The following is a 23945-nucleotide window of genomic DNA, read 5'->3' as shown; positions in this document are numbered from 1 at the left end:
TTGGTTGAGGGTTCAGAGTTTTAAATTTGACGTATTGGGCACTCAAATTTAATAGTGGGGGTTAAATGCTGATTCTGTGACTATGTGTTTTTTTATTCTTTGTCAATTTTGTGAATCAATAAAGAGTGTTAATCAGAAAAACCTTACTCTGCAAACTAATCGCAATGGACAACTCGTGCAACATCCTACTGCGCTTTCAGTTTCAATGTAATCAATTGTGCAGCTTTCATTGATGTCACGTTGATGTTTCACAGGTTAAAATGTGCTATTGAAAGTGTTTAGCGTTTCTCATCATGTAATACAAAGAGCACCGGCGAGGTAAGACTTTTCAGCGCGAGAGTGAATCTACACTGTGTTTACAGATGACTACTATATTAAACTGTACATAATGCTGAATATAATGTATAATAATGCTAAGGGTGCTGATATTTGTTTGTGCTCCTGATCATGCCGAATGTAATGTCTGATTCCACCAGTAAATTTATACCATCGCAAACATTATGTTTCTGGATACAAATCCACATATTTGTTAAAAGAATAGTTTCAGAAACATATAATTAGTCATTTTAAAACCTACAATATTCATTTAAAATACTTAAAATGTATGTAATTAGTGACAGTATATAAGCATACTGTATGTAACATAATTATGATTTTTTTTTCAGCTGGACAGAATTATTTATATTTATATTCTGGGGTTACTATTGCCCTCTGCTGGGCTGATTTTTTTATGTAATTTTTTTGTTCCACTCATTTTACTCTTTAATGAAGAATACTTTTTGTTCTACAAAATAGTATAAGTAATGAAAGGAACTGTTTTGCATATGTACTGAAATTAATAATAATAATATGAAATTCAAACTTAACTTTTCATGATTCAGGCTTTGTTCAAAGTTTTGCGAGAGTATAGAATCATGAATTCAGTAATGTAAATCAAACCAAATCTTTACAGCCTTTATCATTTCTATTTTTTTATAAATCATATTTGAATACATAAAGGAAATACAATTAAAACAATAAGCATTGTTTTAAAATGTGCCATATAAATAAAGCATTACTTACTATTGCTTTAAAAAAGAGGCTAAATAAAATGATTATTTATATTGTTATTTATATTCATTGAGCATGTCTGTTGTCTCTTGTTTGTATTATGCACAGTATGTTTGTGAGAGTGTTTGCTTGACATGATGTAACTAGAGCCATTTTATGACTGGAAAATGAAGCAATGACACATGAGCACCGTGAAAGATTGTTGACTGGTATTGAGAGGGTGTACAGACAGTGACATAGAGGGGGATGTCCTAATTAAACCTGGGCAATGCTTTGAGCTTGGCTGGTCAACTGTCATGAAGGGCCATGTGAATCAGATCATCAAAACACATACTGTACTGTATGTTTTTGTCAACATATTGCTACGTAGACTGGGTGCAACTTCATGCAGTATGATCAGATTTTATGAGACTTGTAGATTAAAATTTATTGAGGCAGATTATCCTTATTAATATGAGGTTGTTGGATGTTTTTGCTGTCTATTTCTTGGACACTGCTTTCAAGTGGCTTCAGAGCAATGGCTAGTTTCGGAAAATGTGATGTGCTCTTGCGCCTATTTGTAGTCCTGCTATAAATAGGGCCTTGCTAGCAACACATGCTCTGCTGTGATTGACAATTCTAGTGTTACTGGGACAGCGGGCTCTAAGGAACAGGCAAAAAACATACGAATGGTGAGTTTTAAAGTGTTGCACTGTAATATATTTTTTGTCACATGATTCAAAGTTAGAGTCAATATCTGTTGTTTGGTAATCTAATAGAAATAAATGGTGTGTGACCAAAGTAAAAGTAACAAACAGCAGTTCCTATTTATAACTTCTGTTCAAATGGGCTGCTTGTTGAGAGCAGCAATCCCACAGCAGATTTCTCTTTAAGCTTTATTTTAAAATGAATTCCAAATGAATTAGTTATTAATTCAAGTGTTTGAATTTCATTTTTGAATTGATGTGTTTTTTGTTTTGTTTTTCTCAGTTGCTTCCAAGTCAGTTACAAAGATCAGCTCTACATTTTGGTTCTAAAATCCCAGAGGACTTTATTCTACAGAAATATTGAAACCCCACTGAAAAACATTGGTGGGATTTCTGGACTGTTGAAGTTATTTATTTTGGACAATGACATCCAGGAGGCCCATGACCCGCTCTTACTCAGGAAATGGGAGATCAGGAAGCCAAAATGGGGAGGATGTCTCTGCACCAAGTGGAAGGTCAGAAAGCCGCAACTACCTCGCCAATGTTAGGCCTGAAAACAGGTAAAAAATAATTTATTCAATTTTATTAAGCTTGCTTTTTGTATGTTTGTGTTGATTAAAATCTCTCTGATTCTGTCATAATTTTCTATACCTGCAGATTGAATGTTGCCTTTGAGGTCTACAATGGTCTTGATCTTGAGATGAATTCTGTTTATATTGTATTATGTGGGACATATTTTGGAAATACATAGGTATATTATTCACTAATATTTACCATAATCACTGATATTTATAGATATCTGTAAAATACTTAATCCATTTCATACAAAACTATCTTTGGCAAAAATCTTTCTATTGCTGATACTTATGTTTGTTATTAAATGAGATGTTATTTTAGCATGAATTTTATAAATACATTCTGCTAAAACCTTGCAGGCACATTTTTTTTAAATAGTTTTATGGTTTTTGTTGTTGTTGAAATACTATGAATATATTGTAACTGTGGTTATCACATTGTGTTTACGCAACTACTTTTCTGCTAACAGAGACCAAAACGCACATTGGCCAACAGCATTTCTTGTATGAGTATAAATATTCCTAAAGTTATTAAAAACAGGGTAACAAACCAAAAAAAAGTCCTAGGTAGAAATTCTTGTCTGAAAAGTCTCCCTTTGATTTGCCTCTTTTCTAAATAGCTTTTCAACTCACAGGTTTTCAAACCACAGACCGTCGAGGTAATAAAAGCTTCCCAAAAGGTCAATCCTAAACTAACTACACTTCAAATAACAATATCTATTCCCAATATGTATTTTTTGCTTTTGTTTGTCTTTAAATCTCAGATATGCCCACATATTGTATCCAATTTTCATTTGATTGCAGTGTGATGATGACAACTTTGTGTTTATTGTACAAATATTTAACCCCCACTCGACCCACAAACACACCCAAATAACCCCTGTATATTTTATATGAAAGAAATGGTTTAAAAGTGCATTATAAATGTTGCAAATAATTTTTTTTCTATAATCAAACTTAAAAATAATATCCTCTCAACCCTGTTTATTAACTTCGCTGCCTTTCCTTCCAGTGACATCAATAATTAATATGAAATTAATAATACACTGTTGTTTTTGGTAACTCTCTGCTAATGATATTGGCAGATTAATTATAAAATTTATTTTATGAATATATTTCTAATGAGAAAAAAGTGTTATGAAAGATATTGTTTGTAGAAGCTAACTTTTTGGATTTTCCATCTCCAGGAGTACATTATGTACCGTCATGGCCCAGTTGACAGAGGAGACCCAGCCATGTTTTGAGACCACCATAAAATCCAAGGCAGTGTCTGAGACCTGCAATGTCAAATTCTCATGTGTGGTTACAGGTAAGTTTGGCATGAAGACCAGGTTTAATAGTAACAGGAAATAAAGTAAATACCGTACAAATACTGCAATTACTTTACAATACCATTAACAATTTATAATAAGGTTGCATTCGTTAACATTAGTCAGCTACATAAGTTAACGTCAACTAACGTTGAACAGGTGGCTGTGTCTCAATTGGTAGAGCGGGTCTGCCACTAATTGCAGGGTTGGTGGTTTGAATCCCGGCCCACACGACTCCACATGCCGAAGTGTCCTTGGGCAAGACACTGAACCCCAAGTTGCTCCCAATGGCAGGCTAGCACCTTACATAGCAGCTCTGCTGCCATTGGTGTATGAATGTGTGTGTGAATGGGTGAATGAGTCACAGTGCAAAGTGCTTTGAATATGGAAAATGTTAAAAAGGCGCTATATAAGTGCAGACCATTTACAATAGTTTTATAGCATTTAATTAATCTTGGATAATGTTAATTTCAACATTTGCTATTACATTGTTTTAACATTAAATGTTGTAGAAATTAACATTAATTAATGCACTCTGATTTAATAACATTTAATAAGAACCAACAATGAACAATTGTAAATGTAAAAAAAAAATATATATTATTTAATGATACCTAATGCATTTACTAATGGTAATGCCTAGAACCTTATTGTGAAGTGTGCAAAATTCTAAATATAAAATACCTATAAAATACTAATTCTGTTAAATGTTTCTGAAACATTGGTAAATGCGGTTTACACAAATCTTTCACATTTGGTGAGTAAATTTGACCTGATGATTCAAAAACATTCAAAAATCTTTTGAGTTGACATGGTTCTCATATAGCCCAAATAAAATTATTTACAATAAAGCTTTTCCAAATTTAATAACTCTGTGCCTTATTTAAAAACTGCCTGGATTATATTTCAGTGTTTTTACAAAATCATGTACTTTTCCTACAGGTAACCCAGCTCCAGAGCTGACCTGGTACAAAGATGACATGGAATTAGATCGATACTGTGGTCTTCCCAAATATGAAATATTTCGCAATGAAAAAATTCACACGCTTCACATTTACAAGTAAGTTATGATTCAGAAAGCACATTTCTAAAATATCTTCACATTTCTAAAGCCTGTCAATTTCTGTTCTTGTTAAAGAGCCCATATTATGCTCATTTACAGGTTCATAATTGTAATTTGGGGTCTACTATAATATTTTACATGCTTTAATGTTCAAAAAAACACATTATTTGTCTCATACTCTACAATGCTGCAGCACCTCTTTTCACACTCTGTCTGAAATGCTCTGTTGTAGCTCCTGTCTCTTTAACCCGCTTAGAGCGTGTGCTGGTCAACCGCTTAGAGCGTGTGTTAAAAATGTAACGGCTATGTCACGGAAATAATGGCTGGACTGCGAACCAGGCTATGACAGGGCGGAGGGCGGGGCCGGGTTGTGATTTTACACACCCAGTCCCTTATCAGGCTAATCAAGCCTCCGATATGGATAAAGGCAGAGTGCAGACGGTGGTGCGACAGAGAGAGAACGTTTATGGGCAGCTGTCTGTCCTATGTGTGTGTGTTTGTGTCTTTTGGTTTTAGTTCTTTATTAAAAATATTATTTGTATTGTCAAACCGGTTCTCACCTCCTCCTTTGCTGGGTTTCAGCACCAGTGTAAAGCAGTTCAATGGAAAGGAGGAGGCGAGAACCGGCTTGACAATATAAATAATAGTTTAATGAAAAACTTAAACCAAAGACACAAACACACACATATGACAGACAGCTGCCTGTAAACGTTCTCTCTTCTGCTGGTGGTGTGGGTGGTTTTATCTGCTCTCCCTGTGCTCACTGGAATTAGAGACAGGTGTTAGTCATAATTTAGCTCAGGTGTAAGTGCCCTTACCGCTTTCGCTCTCTCCAGACGGGCACTAGACCATGCCCCCGCTGCCACATAGGCATTTCTGGCAGTTCAGGAGCAGTGTTTTCTGTGGGAGAGAGTAATTGCCTTGGGCATGGCCTTTGTGCTTTGTAACTTTGTAGACATTTCATATATTATATATTTTATATATAATATATATATTTGTATGGTTTTATTATAGATTAATTTAGTGACTACACAATGACTAAACCAAACTTTACTTTATTTGGCAGTTGTACAGAGGAAGATGCAGCCATTTATCAGGCCTCAGCGAGAAATAGTAAGGGCATCGTCTCCTGTTCTGGGGTGCTGGAGGTGGGTACCATGAGTGAATTCTTGATCCACCAAAGGTTCTTTGCCAAACTGAAACAGAAGGCTGAGAAAAAGCGACGAGAGTTGGAAGAGTCTCGCCGTCGTGGTAAGGAGAACATTCAGAAGGAACAGTTAAACGTCATAAACCAGGAACGCTTACTAAGAAAGCATAGGTCTCCTGCTGGGACTGATCCACTGAGCTCTTCTCCTGCAACACAGGATGGAGAGGGTAATGTGACCTCCCAAGCGACAGACACTATAGAGCAGCCCGCAGTCATAGACGATAAATCTTATAATATGACTATACAGGCATCTGTATCAAACACAGATGCGACAACAGAGAATGGCAATGATCAACTCAACCATGTCTGCAATAAAATAGAGGTAGTACCCACAAAGCAGTCCACCAAAGAGAAAATAGGCGAAAAGAAGACGCACATTTCTAATGGATTTGATGAGACAGGTATCATTCTGCCCAAACAGAGCAACAGAGAAGAAGAAGATGATAATGAAGAAATTAGTCTGGCAAAATACTTAGCCATGTCTGTGCAGTCACAAGCCGCTGAGCAACATCAGAGCTCTGTACAGTCGCAGGACATTACGGACGTCGATGTTAGTGTGGTCCAAGAAAAAGAAGGAGAAGAAAAGTTGGAGAAAGAGAGGGAAAGATTAAAAGAAGAAGAGAGTAAGCGAACAAGAGAAGTAGAGAAGGACAAAGATCGAGAGCAAGCCCAGGAGAAAGAAAGAGATAAAAGCAGGCAAATAAAACCAGAACAAAAAGTTGCATTTGAATCTGCAACCAAGGCTGCAACAAACAAAGAGCCAGAGCATCAACACAAGTCAGCAATAACCTCAGTTTTTCACTCCTTAAAGGACATATTCTTTGGCAAAAGTAAGAAGTCTACAGAGAAAGCAGAGGACACAAGGAGAACCAGTGATATGATTGAGGGAAAGGAATTGCCACAAGAGAAATACTTGCCTCCCGCAGAAATACCTCTGCAAGAGCCAGAGCGAAAGAATTTGGTTTACGGTGTGGTCTCTGAGCAAGATACACTAAAACTGGTACAGGAGTCGTCTCAAACTGTGGATTTGGAATTAAAAAGAAAGTCTCTACAGCAAACACAAGATTCAGCTGCCCCCAATGAGACTGTAAAATCTAATTCAGTTGAATATATTTCTGAAGTGAATACAATCAAACCTGAGGATGTGTCTGCCACCCTTGAAAGACATAATGAAGGTATTGAAGGCACACTGGAAATGCCAAAAAGAGTTGTGGAAGAGAGCAGTCCAGAAGAGGTGCCCCAGATTTCTCATTCACTACTTTTCAAGGTGCGTTCATCACAATTCTCAATTTTTAACCTGTTGATTTTGTCCCTCTGTAGTGCAGGGCTTCCTGCATCATAGCACATGGTAGTAATTTATAGAGAGTACATTTGTGCGACAAGACTTGAGTTTAATGACACCAGTCTGTGGTCAAGATGATGACCCAAAATATACTAAAGAGAACACAGTGGGTAGCTTTAAAGATCTTTTGATCTTTGACCTTCTGTTGCTGTGATTTGAGGGTTTCAGCATTGTACTCATAGACTATTTTCTAAATAAAATTGCAACCACATTGCTTTGGGATACAGGAAACAAAAAGTTAAGTGGCCCTAAAAAGTATTTGGACACATTTTAACACTTAAGTCACACTTAAAATTAATTATGTATTTTATGTATTTTCTTTTATGAAGTATGAATTTTATTGCATTATATAACAAAATATCAAACCAAGTGGCATCTGCAAATGATGTTAGACCATTTGTGCGATTCATTTTAAACAATAGGTATCAAGTTTGTCTTTAGTAGATGCATGAAGTCAGTTCCCCCTCAAGTTCACACAGGTCCAATCAGAGTAACCACATGTTTGACAATCAGAAAATAAATACTTTTTGTCTTAATTTCAATGAAAGAATTGGTTTCGTTAATATAACTGCAACTTGGATAAATTTTTTGTTATATAATTGTGACGAGGAGGAGAGCGGGGCGGGGCCGTGAGGGCACAATCAGCCGGGAGGGGGATAAAGATGAGCCGGGGGTGCCTGTTCGAGGGAGAGAGAGAGAGGCGCATGCAGCTACTCTGTGTGTGTGTGTGTGTGTGTGTGTGTGTGTGTGTGTGTGTGTGTGTGTGTGTGTGTGTGTGTGAGCGTGTATTTATCACTTTGTGGGGACCAAATGTCCCCATAAGGATAGTAAAACCCGAAAATTTTGACCTTGTGGGGACATTTTGTCGGTCCCCATGAGGAAAACAGCTTATAAATCATACTAAATTATGTTTTTTGAAAATGTAAAAATGCAGAAAGTTTTCTGTGAGGGTTAGGTTTAGGGGTAGGGTTAGGTTTAGGGGATAGAATATAAAGTTTGTACAGTATAAAAACCATTATGTCTATGGAAAGTCCCCATAAAACATGGAAACACAACATGTGTGTGTGTGTGTGTGTGTGTGTGTGTGTGTGTGTGTGTGTGTGTGTGTGTGTGTGTGTGTGTTTACGTTGATTTAGGTTCATTTATGTTATTAAAAGTTATGTTAACTGTTACGCCAGTTCCACCCTCCTCCTTGCCCACCTTACCCTGTTACAATAATGCAAAGAGATTTATACATATTTAAGTGTGACTTAAGTGTCCAAATACTAAAACCAGGGTTTCCCTGGGAGTTTTCATTAGAGAGTGAAGAGGTTGCATAAAAAAATATTTCCATCATTTAGAGAGTTTAAAAAACATTGATACATAATTCCAAATATCAGATAAAAATAGATTTTTTTTGGTTTGTTTTTAGTTTTTTGTAAATTTTAGAACTGTGACAGATAATGATTATGATTATATGAAGTGCAATCTTGGATTGGGATAAAAATTCCAATGGTGAATTAAATGAAATAAAATTAGTAATAAAATACCAATAAATTATATAAAGGTTCATTAAAATATAACAGTAATAAGAAAAATTAAGTGCAAAGATTTTAAGAGGTTAAAATTAATTAAAAAATATCAGGGGGTACTGCAAGTCTAAAGTTTGGGAACCCCTGGTGTAAACCCAAAACAATTAAGTAACATTCCAAAGTAAATTGATGCTCTGCATCTGCCTTATTTACGGCTCTCATATGATTTTGAAGGAGGCCTTCTGGCCCTTTAAAAAGACAATCAATGCAGCTCAGAGTAAGAGTGACTCAGACTGGCTGTATTTCAGCTTATCTACATAGAATAGTGAGAGCATGAGTCTCAATGCATCATCAAAAAATAAAAAAAAGACTTCAGTGATATGTAATTCTAAAAGTAGAATCCTATCTTAGTATTTCCGGAAGACAATGTGTCTTTTGGGTTTATTCGGTAGTTCAACATGAAACAACCCATTGACAACTGTTATAAACCCATCTAACTTCAGTGATGTATCATATTTCCAAGTTAAGCTGAACATTTAACGAGAAAAAGAATGTAGGGTAGGACTTAATTGGATCATAAAAAGTGGTCTCTATTTGATAGGTGGTTGGAGAGAAAGGGCTATCGTATTTTAATAAAAGATTACGAAAGCAAACAGACTTTGGAATAATGTACACTGATAAATCACACCCTTTTGCAAGTAACACGAGCAGAACGAATATATGCATAAATCATACATAAAGCCATTTGTACATAAATAGTCCATTTGAATTTAATAAAATTGCATTTAAGAACAATTTACAAATAAATTTGTTATGCTCGTGTTTCAAGAATAAGACCCAGTAAGACCCAGGAAAGTGCACTGAAAAAGTAAATAGTGTCAAGTTTGATTTAATGTAGACTTGAAATAGATGTGTGTTTGGTAATGTTAGTGCAAGTCAGAACAGGTAGAAGGACAGTTGTTGGACACCATGACAAGGAGACAAAACCTCTTTACATTTTACACATTCCTTGGTTCATGTGTCTTAAAATAAACCTGTTCCTAATCTGTGTTCAGAAACGCCACACCATACAAAGACTGTTCTCTGACTGTTAAACTCATGTGCATTGTTAGAGAAACCAATGTCAGATGACAATTCTGGTCTTTGAAAAGAGGGTCCAGATTGTTAGTAATATTTCCACCCTTTTGAGCATGTGAACCTTATATCTTTGAGTGCCTAATGGCTTATTATAAAACAGATATTTCTGTCTGTGAAATATGATTGGATGGGCATTCAATTGTTAATTATTATTTTATTTTTTTTATTGTATTTTATTTTAAATCTGGGTAATACTTTATTTGACTGTGTCTGTGTTACACATATTACATGTTACTTAAACTAATGTAAACTTGCTGCACGGCAAGTACATGTAGTTAATAATTAATATTACTTTGTATTTACGTATGTAAAAACACAGTAACACAAAAACTGCTAATTAAATTAAGACCTAAATATGCAATGTTTTCATGTTTACATTAGCTCTGCAGGTAACTACTGTATAGTAAACAGTTAAGCTTCTTCTGTCTTGGTGTGAATGTGCACGTGGCAGAGGTTCTGTTAACCCTCACATGGTTTTTAAAATGCCATAGCTCAAGATTAGACAGAAATGTGGCGGTCAGATAGTCAGTTGAACTATGATGATTGCATCATCCCTTAAAACCTGACTCTATTATTAGTCAACAGGGTGACGTTTTGTGTTTGACGATAAGAAGGGGGGCATTATCTTGTCAAATCTTACTTTTAATTCATTCACATGTCCTTTATAGTGCAGTTTCACATAGGAAAAACATGTGATCACTTTGCATCTGGTATGCAGCATATCAGCTGTTTTATTTCTGTATGAAAAGTGGAAGTGCTACTACCTAGTGTCTTGTGGGAAATTAATGTTAGTTGTTCTGGTATGTCAGTTAGAGGAACCCTGCACATTCATCTGAACTATGTGTGTTTAATCCCAATAGAGGAACTTCTGTTAAAAGACAATAAAAGGTCACTTTCTGTCACTATTGGAAATGTCACTTAATTTTCAGCGGCCAGATAATTGGAAAAGTGCATTATTTACTTAAAATTCTGTCTATTTTCTGAAAAAGAAAAGTAAACTGCAAAAAAAAATCAATTTCCCATTAAATAATTTTTTTATGGGTTAGACGTTTCAGTAATTATTAATAACATACAGACTTTGACATACAGGCAACTAATATGACTGTATAATATGTAGGGTATGGATTAGTTAAAGCTGTACTTATAGTTAAGGAGTTTAAAAACATCAAGACATGATTAAATATGTAAAATACTAGGTAATTATATATGTATAATATATGGTCATTCACATACCCTCAGTGAAATTCAGTGCTTTTTGACACATTACTATTGTAGCTTTATGGTGTCAGCCATATCAAATGTCACTAGTCATATACAGGGGCGTTGCAAAATTCCGACAGGTCATAAATATTGGTTGTTTACCTCCTTCATGCAATGAAAATTACACAAGGCTGGTAGCGCAAGTGTACAAATCTTAATTTATTAAAAATAAAACAAAGAACTCAAAATAACAATTAATCAAACTGACTGACAACAAATAGTAAATGTGTGAGATTCTTTTGTAAATACAATATCTTCTCAGAATAGGTTGTTATCAGGCATATGATTGTTGTTTTATACACTGATAATTAAAATCCATAGGGAAAAAATCCCCAAGCTGTTACACAATTAAAAGTTACATTGTGGGTTCAATAGAATTTGTGGAATAATCTTTATTTATCCCTCATTAATTAAAAAAGCAAACATTACAATAGAAGTGAATGGGGCCAGACCATAAACATTAAAATACACACAGTTTAAAAAGTACACAAGACTTATACACAAGACAAGTGTACATGTTAATGTGATTATAGTGTGATAAAAAATGTAACTGTGATTTTTGATAATATGATATCAATAAATTAATAATGCAGTTAATTTTGGCACATATAAATATTTCTAACTAAATATTTACATACTAAAAGATGGCTGATTTTAGAAGTCTGAATTATGAAGGAAAATGTAAAAAGTGGGTAACACTTAACAATAATGTTCCATTCGTTAACATTAGTTAATGCATTAGGTATCCAGGGGCGTGGCCACAAGGGTGGCACGGGGTGGCAGCTGCCACCCTAAAAAATAGCTTTGCCACCCCATTTGCCACCCCAGATGACAGCTCGGATACGGAGGGGCGTCGGCTTAACTTCCCCCCATCTTAGGCTACTTCAATCGATTGGGTCACGAAAAGTACTTATCAAATATGATCTATAATTCACAATAGTTTTAGTTTTAAGTCTGATGTCTTTATTATGTAGATAAAGTGCATTTCTGCCCCTGCAGCAGGCTAGTGTAAACGGCAGATCGGTAAATCCACGGGTGACGGACCGCAGCGAGCGCTGCTGCAGTAGCCTAACTGGAGTGCGCGCGGACTCGTCTCAGAGGAAGAATGCGCTCGTCTTGTCCAGAGTGGACTCCGAGTAGCCTATATTTGTGAGAATCTCCACGAATACGAAAGCAAATTTTTCATTTGAATCGCATATTCTGACAGGTGTAATGGTATTGAAATTGTCGTTCAAATCACAGTGATTTCAGGAGACAAAACTTGACAAAAAAAGCATGTGGAGAAATTATATGTGTTAACTATATACATTTTTTTAAATTAATATATTAAAAGCTTTTTATTTAATTTTACATAAACATAATTAAAACATATATTCAACATTTAACATATCTCCAAGATGATCTTACTTGGTTTGGGATTAATTACTAATTGCTATTAAAATGTAAATGTATCAAAAGCAAATATAGCCTAAGCAAATATTAAAATGGCAAAGCAATAAAATGTCTGTGCAAACTAAATAATATTTATTGGGACTGTGTTCGTCATATAGTGATGTCACTGGCATATCTTAAGTTCACCCCTCCCCCATTCTTTAATCATTTCACCAAAACTACAACATGTGGCAGGACCGCGACCACCAGGCTGAAGCCGTTTAGTCTGTTCTCTTTTTTAATGAGCTTTTCCGTCTTGCAAAAATAGCTGTTGTGCTACCTGTGAGTAGTGCCTCATGTGAGCGCAGTTTCTCTATGCTGAAACTTGTTAAAACACACTTGCGCTCCACTATGTCAGATGGTAGATTGAGCAATTTGTCAATACTTAGTATTGAGTCTGAGCGGTCAAAGGCTATAGACATGGATGTTTTCCTTAAACGTTTTTGTGCACAGCATGGTAACCGGCGAATTCAGCTCTTCTGATTTTTTGGGTTCTCATGTTTGACTATTTGTCTGAGTCAGTCTGACTAGTTTAACTGGTTAACATAATCATTTACAGTAGTATTTCTACTTCTCTGTGTCATATTCAGATTTTTTTGTACAGATAATGAGTTAATGGCTGCTGCCTTACATGTTTGACTATTTCATATTTGAGTCTGATACTGTTTTGCTACTCTGGTTGCTCTTAGCTTTGCTGCTTTTATTTGTGTTTTAGGTGATGTTATGCAGGTATTATTTTCGCATTATTTAGGCTATCTGGTTGTTCTGTAAAGAACTTTGGTCCGCCTAGTGGCTGTTGTAAATCAGTTATCAGTAACTGTTGTAATCAGTTACAGTAGTATACTGCATCTTGCAGAATATGCATAATTTAATTTAATTTAATGCAAGTTTTATTGTTTGGTAATCAAAATATTCTGGATTCCTTATCTTTTTGATCAGTATGTATAAATAAATGCACTTTGAGTACAAATTAAGGAATCAATTTATTTTAATTACAAGTGTTTGTTTCTACCAGTAATCTCCACTAAAGCAAGGGCATTTTTTCCATGATTACCCCATTAATATGCTTACACACACATTTTCATGCACACACATTATCACACATACACTCATACACACTCTCTCACTCTCTCACTCTCTCTCACACACACACACACACACACACACACACACTCCAAAACATACTCCTACACACAATGTTAGAAACAGATTGAAAACGATTGTACTTTAAAGATTTCTTATCCAACGTTAGTATTACAGCCTTCATCTTTCAGTTGAAACGGATGATAGTTCAGAATTTACTGTTAGCCCTCTCTGAACATCAGAAATTCATTAAAATAAGCACATGTACCTCATAACCAGTATAACACTTTCATTTTTATTTTTTTACATATATCATGGGAAGCCTAGTTGCCACCCCTCATTCAGCTCTTGCCCCCCCTTTGCCACCCCAAATATAAAATCCTGGACACGCCACTGTAGGTATCATGAACAAACCATTAACAATACATTTAATGTTAGTTAATAAAGGGGCCTGGTAGCTCAGCGAGTATTGACGTTGACTACCACCCCTGGAGTCGTGAGTTCGAATCCAGGGTGTGCTGAGTGACTCCAGCCAGGTCTCCTAAGCAACCAATTGGCCCAGTTGATAGGGAGGGTAGAGTCACATGGGGTGACCTCCTTGTGGTCACTAAAATGTGGTTTACTCCCGGTGGGGTGCGTGGTGAGTTGTGTGTTGATTGACGGTCTCAGAAGCAGAGGCAACTGAGACTTGCCCTCCACACCTGGATTGAGGTCAGTAACCATGCCACCACGAGGACCTACTAAATTGTGGGAATTGGGCATACCAAATTGGGGAGAAAAGAGGATAAAATAAAAAAATACAAAATAAATGTTTGTTAATTAAAACTCAACTGTTCATTGTTAGTTTGTGTTAGTTCATAGTGCATTAACTAATGTTAACATATACATCTTTCAATTAAAAAAAAAATTATTAGTATATTGTGAAATCAACATGAACTAAGATTAATATATGCTGTAAAATTATTATTCATTGATTGTTCATGATAACTAATGATGTTAAATAATGTTAACAAATGGAACCTTATTGTAAAGTGTTACCAAAATACTTTACAATTGCCCTTAATCTCTGTACATGTACAGTATAAGGGTATTCTGTAATCATTTGTATTAGTTTTAAAATACATGACTGTATTTTAACATTTAAACCTTTATGGACTGGCCCCATTCACTTCTATTTTATTAAGCACCAATGTTGGATATATAGAAATTATTATTTGTGGAAATCAATATTATGCCAAAAAGCTGTTGATTGAGCTTAATTTGCAATAATCCTGGAATATTCCCTTAAGCATTTCCCTCAACCATTAATCAAACGGTATGATTTTAGAATCATATCAATCCAAACGTCAGACTGATCAATCACTTTTATAATACTTTTATCTATTACATCATATATATATATGATTTACCTTGTCATAAACACAGATTACAGCCTCCAGTACATGTCTAAGCATTCATCTCTAAAAAGCAATGAAAAAAAGTGTGAAAACAGCCTAATTGAGAAGCTCTATATATTTGGATATTATGTCAGGGCTATGAGGCCCATGTGTTTCCTATTTAACAAGAAATTATTTATGCCTCCAGTCAACAGACGATCACACCAAACCCAGTGGCAATGAAGTTCCTGGCATTCTGGACTTGGCCAATCAACCAAGTGAGACTGAAGGGATAGAATTTACCTTTCCTGTGGATGAGGTCATGCAAGGTGCTGAGGAAATGCATATTCTAGAGGTACAGGGAGTCTCAGCTTCCTCCCTGACAGACCTCAGCAAGGCAGACCTGGAAAGCATGCAGTGTTGTGAGAGCCAGTCAGAGTCTCATCTTTCACAGCTAGCTGACTATATCCCTATCACCGTGCATGCTGAGTCCCAGTCATCGCAACTTAGGGTGGATGAGAGCAAAGAGTGTTGTGACTCACACTCAAATGAGAAAGAAATTTCTCATATAAATGAGGCAAGTATTATGAAAACACAAGAGGGAGGTTCCCAGACAGAGGAAATTAAAGAGAGGATGGATGGTGCAACAGAAGGAGAATATTTCGCTCCAAGGGAAAATGAAGTGGAGAGTGACTTTGTAATGAATGAGTCAGACCTTCCTGTAGTTGTAGTTTTGAGTAGTACAAAAGATGATACGATTGATGAAAATGCATTGTCACCAGCATTGGGTCAAAATCGAGAAGGGGATTCCATCTCTTGTTTGTCTGAGAATGCAGTGGAAATTGATATTAAATCAGATGAAAAATCTATACCAGCTCAAGATGTTAGCTTTCCAGAGAATGTAGAAGTTGTAGCTGATTCAGCTCCAGTGAATGACTATAATATGAAGGAAAACAAGAATGATAATAGCATTTCAAGTCAGGACAGATGTGCTGAAGAAAATGGAGAAGATAGTGTTGAAGAACAAATTGACAAAAGCAGTGAGAAAGAGAGGAATGGTGCAAGTAAGGAAAAGGGCCATCTTAGCACTGAAGATAAGAGGGATGATTCCAATGAAAAAAAGAAAGATGATGACAAGAGAAATAAGAATGTTGTTCCAGTTCCAGATGTTTCCACTGTGATTCCAGAGAAAGAGATCTCCAAAAATGCAAGACTGAGAGCTGAGACTGAAGTCATGGAAACTCAACCGAGGCCATACAAAACAGATAAATCGAAAATCCTTACCAAAGCACAAGTTGAGAGGCTTTTGACCGAGAAGGACCAACAAGCCATCCAACCAATCATAATACTCCCTGACACAAGGGAAACTGTAATAAAAAATGTGGCAAAGAAGAGAGTCATGCCACTCATACCAGAGATCAAGGTCACAGTGCCAGAGAGAGTAAAACGTGAAGAACCAGTTAGTACCATACCAAAAGTTGATGTTCTGAAATTAGAGCCTGAGCGAGTTATGCAACCTTTAACACAGGAGGTTGCACACTTATTTCGAGAACATGACAGCCCAATGGATGAGGCAACTAGACTATCTGGTGAATCAAACAGGGCTCTAGTTATTCCAGAGCAATTGGGTGTGACAAGGAACATTCAGTCTGCACCTTCAGAGGATAGATCACAGGAAGTTAAGCCGCAAAATTTAGAAACAACAGTGAGAGTTGGAGAAGGACAAAGAAGTATTGGCAACGGGTTGGGTAGAGAAGATGACAATAGTATACCTATAATCAGCATAGCATGTGCAGATGATAATGCAACTACTCTTGAACAAAAGCACACATTTGGCCAGTCCTCACTTCCTGGCATATTAATCTCACAAGATAGCACTAAACCCCCCACAATCCCTCCCATTTCTATCACAGATACAGACAAATGGGCTGATAGCAGTTTTAAAAAGAAAGAAGATTTTGAGACTTCAGTTGCTATGCTGAAGCGCGACAGTGATCATGTAGCCATGTCTTCTGGGAAGTCAAAAGAGCAGCTCATGTCTCAACTGAGCCCTGATGTGCCATTGTCCTTATCTACAAAAAACCCTCAAAGTATTACAACCCAAGACACAGACAGTCTTCCACTATCAAAAGACACAAGAGTAGAAACTGAAGCTTTATCTGACAGGCTTCAAAGAGACAAGCTTTCCATAGAGAAACTTAGCCTAACAACTCCTGTTGGACCTATGCTCCCTCCACTAAGTCCTGCCAGTCTGCGAAGGCTTATAGCAAAGAACAACCCCAATTTAGAAAATCAGGGGACCATATCTGGCGCATCAGTGGATGGAAGTGAGAAAAAAGGGGAAGAGAGTGGAGGAAGCACACCCACATCCACCCTATCCTGCGAGAGCAGCCCCAAGATGAAGCGACGAGATAGTCTCACCCTAATCCCCTCCGCCACCCCTGAGGAACTAGCCTCTGGTGCTCGCCGCAAGATCTACCTTGCCAAAACCAAGTCTGAGGATGAGGGATCTGATACACAGGGTAAGAGAGACAGCCCGTATATGTCACCCAGTCAGGCACGCAGGGCTGCCTTCCTGCAACTTCAAAGTGGCCAGCAAACACCACCCACAGAGAGACGTTCGCCACTGATGGCCAGACGCAAGACCACACTGGAGGTGCCAAAACCAAAAGAGGAGAGCACAGAGGTGGCAGACAGCGCAAAGACTGAAACCAAACCAGCAGAGAAGGAGAAGTTGGACCCCTTCAAAGGTAACACATGTGCATTCTTTTGTACTGCTGGTCTGTTAGGGTTTTCTTTTTTAAAGAAACCTTTTCCCAACAATATTAGGAAACTGCTGGATTCTTCCACATTGGCAAGGTTGTCAAATCTTAGTTGGCCAAGAAGGCATGGTTATAGAGCGCAGCAGTCTGGTTCTGGAAGTAAAAACCTTTAGACATACCTACCATTAACTCCAAGGTTGTATTAATAAAAAAAGTTTTTAATAGTGGAATTTCTTGTGAAGAACTACACTATTCGTGATCCTAAAGATCCACCAATCATAGAATCTCGGCTAACAAAGTGCGCAAAAAGAGCTTATCAGCAACCCCCACTTCCATGAGCAGACCACATTTACATGCACCTTAAGAAATGGTTTACTCCAGTGTTTTTCCAGTAAGCGACGTTCCTCAAGGTTCATGTAAACAAGAATGCTAATTTCCTTATGCCGTTTAAGGGATTATGAGAAAGTGTTTTAACACACCCAGGTTTCTCCCAGACAAAGTGGGTTTTGTGGCCATGGTAACACATACGTGCCACTCTTACAGGAGTGTGCATGTGCATGAACAGACCGAATAACAAACATCATAGGATGGTGTCCAACAGCAAGTTGGACACAGTGGAAAGAATTAAAAATGTCTGGGAGTACTGTAGGGAAACTAATGCACTATAAATCATACCCATTTATACACACCAATGTAAAAATCAAATGTCCCTCACATTTGTGTATATGCGCTTGTACATTTGTGCAATTCCGCTGTAGGTCGTGATAGAAAGTTAAGGAAACATACTCTGGGATATCTGGAAATAAGATGAAACAACTAGGAATAAAATAGTGAAGTCTTCAACGAATGCCATGTTTGTTATTTACACAGGCGTCGTGGAGAAACCTGTTTACTGACTTAGCAGAATGTATATGGGAGTATACGACTCTGAATATTTTAATACAAAAAATATTGTTTCTTTACTTATAATTGACGACTTTAAATCAGTAGTTAATATTTTTCCATTGTTTTGAAGTTGATTGCATCATTCGCAATTCTTCATGGGATGTAGTTTATTCCCACATAAAAGAGTCATTTTGTCTTTTTGATTTTGTCTCTTTGTCTTTTTGTCTAATTTTCAAATACTTTTTTGCTTCAAATCAAAGTTTGTAATGATGTGATTCACCTTGGGACTGGTTGATTTGGTTTATGGCTTAGAATGCTTTTATGAAGGATTTTATGAAATACTCCCTACAACAAGACGGCTGAATAGTGGGCAGAGACTGTTGTGCTGTATTAGCAGATATTGATCATCTAAAAATGAATATTGGGTGATTAATTGGCCCAATTCATCGCCCAACAGCTCATTGGGATGTATTTTTAGTTGCAATCATTATGGTCATTCTTCTTACTTCCTAAGCACATGTTCTAATTCTGCACTGCTCAGAACTGTAGGTATCTTGTTGACATTGACACTGTTGTGCTGCAAGTGTCAGATATACAGTAGGGGGATGTTTGATATGTGGGACGAGTAAACACTAGAGAGCATACAGTATATCTTTGCTACATACACATACCTTGTTGCCTATGTCAAGTTACCCTTGATCCCTTTTCCATTCAGCTCCTCAGGTTATCCGGAAGATTAGGGGAGAGTCCTTCTCAGATGCTTCAGGCCACTTGAAGCTGTGGTGCCAGTTTTTTAACATCCTCAGTGACTCCACCATCAAGTGGTACAGAGATGAAGACGAGATTGTGGAGATGGAAAGACGGTAAATTCCTCAGCAATCATTCAGCCAGATCTAAAATTATTAACGGGTAAATTCTGTCATCATTTTCTCACACTTATGTTGTTCCAAACCTGTATGACTTTCTACTGTGGGACTCAAAGGAGATGTTATAGGTTAGGCAGAATGTTAGCCTCAATTTTATACACATTTTTTAAATACTATTTTCCATGACAGAATTTTGGTGTGAACTGCCCCTTTAACTTCATCTAAACATATGCAGACTTAAAACAACAGGGCGAAGTGGACATTAACTTGTAGGTTTAAAAGTTATTAGATTAATAAGCGAAGTAGCTATAGATGGAAAAATGCTAATACAGTAAACCTTAAAAGCTATTTACTACATTTTCAACTGCATCATAGTTCCCTGTCATTCGCTTCTTTCATTCTGGAGTTATTTGATAATTTGACCTAAACAAGCTCCTGAGGCATTATCAGATAGTAAAGTGTCCAGTAGATCTGTACTTCGGTATCTCACAGGAAATATGAGATAATTTGGGTATTTATTAGCATACCGTATTTGGCATACTATATAGTAGGGAAGTGTGGATATTCGGACGCAGCAAAAGTTTTCTTCCACAAGGGGGCACTTGACGGCTCAGAAAGCCAAAACCTCCGTTGATCCGCATTCAAGTCTCAGGATGTGTTATGTCTCTTTTGTTATCTGTACACTAAAAAGTCATTTTAAAAAACATTTTAATTTTAAAGCATTTGTTCCTGTGGATAGAAATTCAGTTACTAATTTTAGTACTAATCTCTTTTAAATTACTTTTAAAAATCCTTTTCCAGTAAACATAAACGACTGTAATTGGTCCATCTTAACCAACGCTGAGAAAAGTAACAGGCACCACATGACCAGGCATCCAATGTGCCACTTCGGTAGCAGTCTAGACAATAATTAATGTTAAAGTAAAGAAGCTCTCTCTCTCTCTCTCTCTCTCTCTCTCTCTCTCTCTCTCTCTCTCTCTCTCTCTCTCTCTCTCTCTCTCTCTCTCTTTCTCTCTCTTGCTTTAAGTGCTGGGGATGAGAGTCCAGTAGCACTAGCCATAGTCCAGGCTTCTAGTAGAGACTGTGGAGTTTATGGATGCTCTATCAAGAATGAATATGGGACTGATATCACTGATTACCTGCTCAGCGCAGACAGTAAAATTGAACTATTCTATTAATTAACATAGAATTACATTTCAATTAAATTACATTCAAATTTAGTATGTCCTCACTTACTCTTCTTTCTTTCCTTCCTCTTTTGCAGTACTGGCAGAATTTTTCTTAAGGGATGATTTAGATGGTAGGACTTCTGAAGGAAATCCAGTGTGTTTAATACAACAAATTATATTTCAAGTACTGGGTTGTTTTCCTACATTAAGTTTGCTATGCTCTATTTCTGTCATCTCTTCAGTGGGAGAAGAGATAGAGTTGACGCCAATGATGTTCACCAAAGGCCTTGCAGACTCTGGTTACTGGGGCGATAAATTCTTTGGTCGCATCATGACGGAGGAGGTGCAGATTGGAGAGGGCTGTGTACACAAGACCTGCAGGGCAAAGGTCATCTATGGTTTGAACCCTGTCTTTGAGTCAGGCACCACATGCATCACTAAAGTAAGAAATCCCATTGCATATGGGGCCAAGGAGGAGAGCAACCTGGCCGAGAGAAATCTAGAGATCACCAAACAGGTTTGAGTTTTACTACATCAGAGTTTACATTACATGCAAATATTTCTGTTGGGGTTGGAACACTTTTTTAATCAAATTATTTCCAATTTGGGTATTTTCAAATAAAGGTTTTCTGTCCTTATCTTATCCTCAGGAGTGTAAAACCCAGAATACTGTTCGGGAGTACTGCAAGATATTTGCGGCTGAAGCCAGGGTGATCGAGAACTTTGGATTCTCATTAGAGTAGGTCATGGAGTACAACTTTATGAATATTGTCTCAAAGACAATACTGGTCACATTATAAGTTTATATGATATTTTATCTTCTTACTTAGTCACTGAAATAGGCTGCCCTCTGTCAGGTATTATGTGCATTTTATGTATAGTAAGAAATGCTTACAACACATTTAAAGTATCCTTAATAACTACCAAGTAGGCTGTAATGTGCATTGAATATGCTAAGAATTTCTCAAATAATTTTAAGATAGCTTGAAACATATTTTACCATTTATGATAACTATGGGTTTAGGAATCAAATGAAAATAATTATATTATGAAAAATAATAGACAAATCATAATGATTAGACTAATTTAAGTCTTCTTTGCTGTGCTGAATAAACATAGAGTGATCCCCCTTCATCTGATGTATCGGCCAGCCAACACAGTCCCGTATGCTGCAGTGGAGACTGATTTGAATGGGGTATATGTGAAATACTGCCTGATGGACAGTACAGGGAGACTGATCACCAGATCAGCCACTGAGGTGGAGCAGAAATGTTGCACTTTCCAGCACTGGATCCATCAATGGACCAATGGAAATCTCCTTGTTACCCGATTAGAAGGTAAAAAGGTGTTTATTTATTGCAGAGCTCTACATGCACTTATGAGTAAATTGCTGTAGTTAGACGGTAAAAATGTGTTACATGTCGAAAATTAAATACAAAATAATCTCTTCTGTGTTTTAGGTGTCGATACGAAGATCACGAGTATTGAAATTGTTACCAAATCCAAAGGGTTGGCATATTTTTACCCTACAATATGAGAATAAAGTCTTTACAAATTTTTCTAATACTTTTAGATCCTCTTCTATTTGTTTTAGAGAGACTAATATTGCCATTCATGCTGCAGGTATCAAGGCCTCACAGATAAAGGCTCTCCAAATGTAATGGAGCAGTTCATTACTCAACATCAGTGTAACTACTACTGTGGGTTGCTTGGCCTAAGACCCCTAAAGCCCATGGACTCTCTACAGCAACAAAAGATAAAGACCTCCAGGAGCCCTCTACTGGCCCGAAGGGGGGTTACAGGCTCATCCAGCCCCCAGCTGCAGAAGAAGGGAACTAGCCCACAGTCCACCAGGAAAGGCACCTCTAGCCCCAAAGTAGTTAAAAAGACAGATGAAGCAGGGGTTAACAAGCCCGCTGCCAAACACAAAGCAGTGGAGGTCCCCAAACCTGTCAAGCTGAGGTAGGAAGAATGTAAACAAAATACAAAGCAACTACGGCATACTTTTTTGATTTTCTTACCAATCTTTAGTATGGTGCCTATACCGTTATGTATAGCTAATGTTGTACAGGACAAAGGGCCTTCCTTGTGTCAAAAGACTGGCTTGAAAAGCTGTCAACGGATTATGTCCATAGTCTTTGCACATAGAGTCTAAAATGCAACAGAAAAATAAGGAAATTACTGTATTGATACATGAATGGTAAAGCGGTAAATGGCCAAAGGTGTTTGGAAATTTATAATATTACTGTGAACTCCTTTGCAACTGTAAGACCTCTTGAGACCACCATCACTTACTTAAGCTGAATTTAAGCTATCCCCTTTCAAGACCCTCACTGGAGAAACAAATACAAAACCAGGACTTTATGTATATAGATCAATAATGTTATCAGATAGTCTATGTAACTGTCTGATTAAATTTTCCTACGTCAAATGTACGAGGAACCATGAGAGAGGGACTCTATAAGAATTCATCAAACATCTGTGATGTATGTGTCTATGCAGTTCTGAAATGCTGATTTTTGGGAGTAACTTTCACTGATATGCTTTGAATTGTTGTGCTTTTAAAGGTATGGCCATAAATCTGCTGTGCGACTGTCCACTCTTTCAATTATGCATCACCAGTATGCCACTCTTGATTGTTTATATATGGGCAAACTATTATTATTAACTATTATTGATAACTATGTTATCAATACAGCTTTGGTTTTATCATGAAACATGTTCCATAGAAAAGGCAAAATTATGAACTTTGTTGTCATAATAAAGCTGTTTACTGCTGACCTTTTAGACTGTTCATATGTCATCATCTCTAGAACCCTACAACTTCATGTTAATGGACAAAATATATATTTTTGTAAACTTTTAATCCTCACAATGTTTACAGAAAATATTTCAAAAGAAGTTCTTATGGTTTTGATATTTTGATGAAATGTATGTTCATTTATGATTAAACCAAAATTCAATAAATGTAACTGTCTAAACCTTTACCCTTTTTCCACATGAGATGAACATTATTTAGTGCTTTTTGCTCTTGCTGATGTATGAAGGATTACCACAGATAGTGGTCAAGAATGATAGCGGCTAATAATGATAAGCCTTCGCATGATGTAACGTGGGGCACACTGGACACGTCTTCATTCTGTGTGTGACAGAGTGCGAGCGAGGTAAAGTCAGAAAATTCTTGATCAGAAAATGTTTTAATTCTATCTTGGATGTATTTCCACAAATGATT

At 36.8% G+C, this 23945-nt stretch overlaps 1 protein-coding gene across 3 annotated transcripts; it reads left to right on the top strand.

Annotated features, from left to right (window-relative positions):
- The first annotated feature begins 1600 nt into the window (after positions 1-1600).
- Positions 1601-23715, top strand: LOC127661992 (alpha-protein kinase 3-like). Of its 3 annotated transcripts, none has more exons than XM_052152998.1 (15): positions 1601-1721; positions 2020-2296; positions 2947-2970; positions 3499-3620; positions 4564-4681; positions 5751-7158; positions 15240-17781; positions 19394-19541; positions 20572-20699; positions 20809-20844; positions 20956-21230; positions 21364-21452; positions 21833-22050; positions 22174-22222; positions 22337-23715. In XM_052152998.1, the coding sequence occupies exons 2-15, from the start codon at positions 2160-2162 to the stop codon at positions 22677-22679; spliced, it is 5637 nt and encodes a 1878-aa protein (XP_052008958.1). In that variant the 5' UTR covers positions 1601-1721; positions 2020-2159; the 3' UTR covers positions 22680-23715. The 3 variants fall into 3 exon arrangements, with proteins under 3 accessions (XP_052008958.1, XP_052008957.1, XP_052008959.1); XM_052152997.1 differs by having other exon boundaries at positions 2932-2970; XM_052152999.1 differs by lacking the exon at positions 2947-2970.
- The last annotated feature ends 230 nt before the right edge of the window (positions 23716-23945 follow it).

The sequence above is a fragment of the Xyrauchen texanus genome, chromosome 21 (assembly GCF_025860055.1).
Source record: "Xyrauchen texanus isolate HMW12.3.18 chromosome 21, RBS_HiC_50CHRs, whole genome shotgun sequence".
NCBI lineage: Eukaryota > Metazoa > Chordata > Actinopteri > Cypriniformes > Catostomidae > Xyrauchen > Xyrauchen texanus.
This window is presented reverse-complemented; position numbering and strand designations above follow the sequence as displayed.

Coding starts and splice junctions, on each gene's coding strand:
- LOC127661992 (XM_052152997.1), top strand. CDS start 2,160: ATGACATCCAGGAGGCCCATGACCCGCTCTTACTCAGGAAATGGGAGA. Junction 7,159..15,239: donor CTCATTCACTACTTTTCAAG/GTGCGTTCATCA, acceptor TTATGCCTCCAG/TCAACAGACGATCACACCAA. Junction 22,051..22,173: donor CCTTGTTACCCGATTAGAAG/GTAAAAAGGTGT, acceptor TCTGTGTTTTAG/GTGTCGATACGAAGATCACG.